Source organism: Nanorana parkeri, unplaced genomic scaffold, assembly GCF_000935625.1.
Source record: "Nanorana parkeri isolate BGI_ZX_2015 unplaced genomic scaffold, ASM93562v1 scaffold290, whole genome shotgun sequence".
Lineage (NCBI taxonomy): Eukaryota > Metazoa > Chordata > Amphibia > Anura > Dicroglossidae > Nanorana > Nanorana parkeri.
Genome location: NW_017306558.1, coordinates 223,591 through 226,047, shown reverse-complemented (window position 1 = coordinate 226,047; position 2,457 = coordinate 223,591). Strand labels below are relative to the sequence as shown.

General features: G+C 40.3%; 1 protein-coding gene across 1 annotated transcript in view; it reads right to left on the bottom strand.

The window, feature by feature from the left end:
- The window catches only part of ZNF280D (zinc finger protein 280D), a 54,865-nt gene that overhangs the window by 43,336 nt on the left and 9,072 nt on the right, over positions 1-2,457 (bottom strand). The window contains exon 2 of the mRNA XM_018557574.1: positions 90-237. Coding sequence (XP_018413076.1) covers positions 90-231 — 142 coding nt within the window. The 5' untranslated portion in view covers positions 232-237. The remainder of the gene's footprint in view (positions 1-89; positions 238-2,457) is intronic.

Genomic DNA, 2,457 nt, shown 5'->3' with positions numbered 1-2,457 from the left:
TATATCTCTAGATAGATAGATAGATAGATAGATAGATAGATATATATATTACACACACAGTTTATTTTTATTTTACACTTAAGCCTTACCAGCGCTGGTGGTTTTTGAACCACTAATTTCACGGACAAAGATAGGTTCATCATCGTCCTCCTCTTCTTCGTTAGCATCTTTCTCTGGTTGCTGCCATGGTTCAAGTTCTTCCTCCTCACATTCCATCAAAAGTTCAGCCATTTCATCCTTAAAAATAAAACAATACATATCCAGATTCCTTGCAAATTCCAACACACAATGTTCAAGAAAGAATGATACACCACACCAGATCCACAAGTTAGTTCAGCTCTGATCTATTCCTAACCGCATGTAACTGTATCACATACCATTACATGTGGAGTGCAGGTGGACTGCTGACTTCAAATGCGGACAATGTCACCTGATCATTAACTCGAATGGGTGACAGAGGCCGCTTGTAAACGTCACATTTTGGGATTCCTGCCACAGGAATTTGTAGATTCCTCTGGAGGAATCCCAAAACGCACTTCCACACCTTGTGTAAATGATGCTTTAACAGCACTTTTTAGCCATCCGAAGACACCCTTACAACATGCAGCTGTACATTAAAATACATGATAAAATATACACAATTGCAAAACCATTTAAAGGATCTACCCACCCAAAAAAAAGATGGCAGTTATGGGTGGATTTTGGTGAGCTGGAATTGGCACAAGCTTCTTTTATTTTCTGCCAAATTCATAGGCGAGACCCACCAATGTTTTATGACTGTAACCACCCCAGATGTGCAGTTTCTGAAAAGTTATGTATAAAGCAAAACAAAAAGATAAAAGTAAAGAAAAAAAAATTTTGCTCCAGAAATATACATGAAGCTGGTGGGTGACTCAACCTGCTGGCATCTACCCAAAATTGAAATAGTTTTAGTTGAACGGACCCTATAATTATAATCACATAACAGGAGTATCCTAAAAATGTACCAAGGTTCATGAATGTAGCTCTTATGTAAAAGGAAATATTTATCAAAACAATAAATAACACATTCCGCTCATTAGGTTATAATTGTTTGTTCACAATTCTAAAACTGTAAAGCTGGCCATACACCTTACAATTATCTGCAGATTTTCTGTGGTCAGATGGAAAAGGTGCAACAGATTCCTCCATCTACACTTAACTGTGTGGATGGAGTAATCTCCACCTGGGACAATCTGTTGCACTTTTTCCACAGAAGAAGAAAATCTGCAGATAATTGTGAGGTGTATGGGCACCTTTAGGCTTGTGCAATGAGATTAAATTAGAGCACCTGTGAAGCAGTTTACCTTTCCCAAAACCTGCAGTCAGTCACAATATTAGAAACAACTGTCAGGCGGCAAATCAGTGGAAGAATTGCCCATATTGTAAAGTAAGGCATCACCGGGCATTGCTATGTCCAAGTACTCAGTATACGCAGAATGTCTAATATAGAATAGTCAGCACTCAGATAAGTTCACTCTGTATTTCTTAGTAGCTAAAGAAGTTCCTGCATGAATGACGAGCTCCATTCATTTCTATAGATGCATATAGGAGGTTATTTACACACAGTGGAAGTAGGTGTAATCCATACCGATAGTCCAAAACAATTCCTGGGAATTATACCCTTTGCAGGCCAATGTCTAGTCCTTTACCCACTTGCTCTGTGTCTGACAGTTTCCATTCATATCTTTTTAGACTAATGCAGCCATCACTAGCTGTTCAAAAGGTGTAGAGAAGTAAGTTGTGTCTGAGATGCAACAAAAGTCAGGTATATAGGCTTTTAGTTTCTTTGTTCAACCTTTTATTGAAAGGGAGTTAGGGCCAGTTCACACCATATGCAGTTGTGCTGCAGTCCGTTTATTTCAACTGCTGCAGTTAAAATACATACAACTTCTTTGCAAGCTAGCAACAGGACTAAAAATCCACAGATTACAAAAAAGTAGTAATAAATGGTTTCAGTTTAGGGCTGCAGCAACTAATCGACATAATCGATTATTGAAAAAGTTGTCAACTTTTTCAATAATCGATTAATCTGCTTCCGACCAGTTGGCCCTGTTCACAGCTCCACACGCTGTGTGCCGCACCTCCTCCCCACCTCACACTCGCCGCTGCCAGACCCGCTCGCATCCACGCTCCACACAGCGCACATCCTCCCCGCCTCACATTTCCTGCACATCCACGATCGGCACAGGGACGCGGGGAGATGTAGTAAGGAGGAGCAGGTGTGGGGGGATGACAGCTGCTGATAGACAGGTCCGATCTCAGAAGCACGTTGCTGGAAGACTGCACTTTCCCACACATGGTGCTCTATAATATATTGCTGGGATTTGTATTTCTCTATAGCTGATGGTACATTGTGCTGTATATTATACATAGGAATACAAATCCCAGCAATACATTATACACTGTATGTATAATGTATTGCTGGGATTTGTTGTA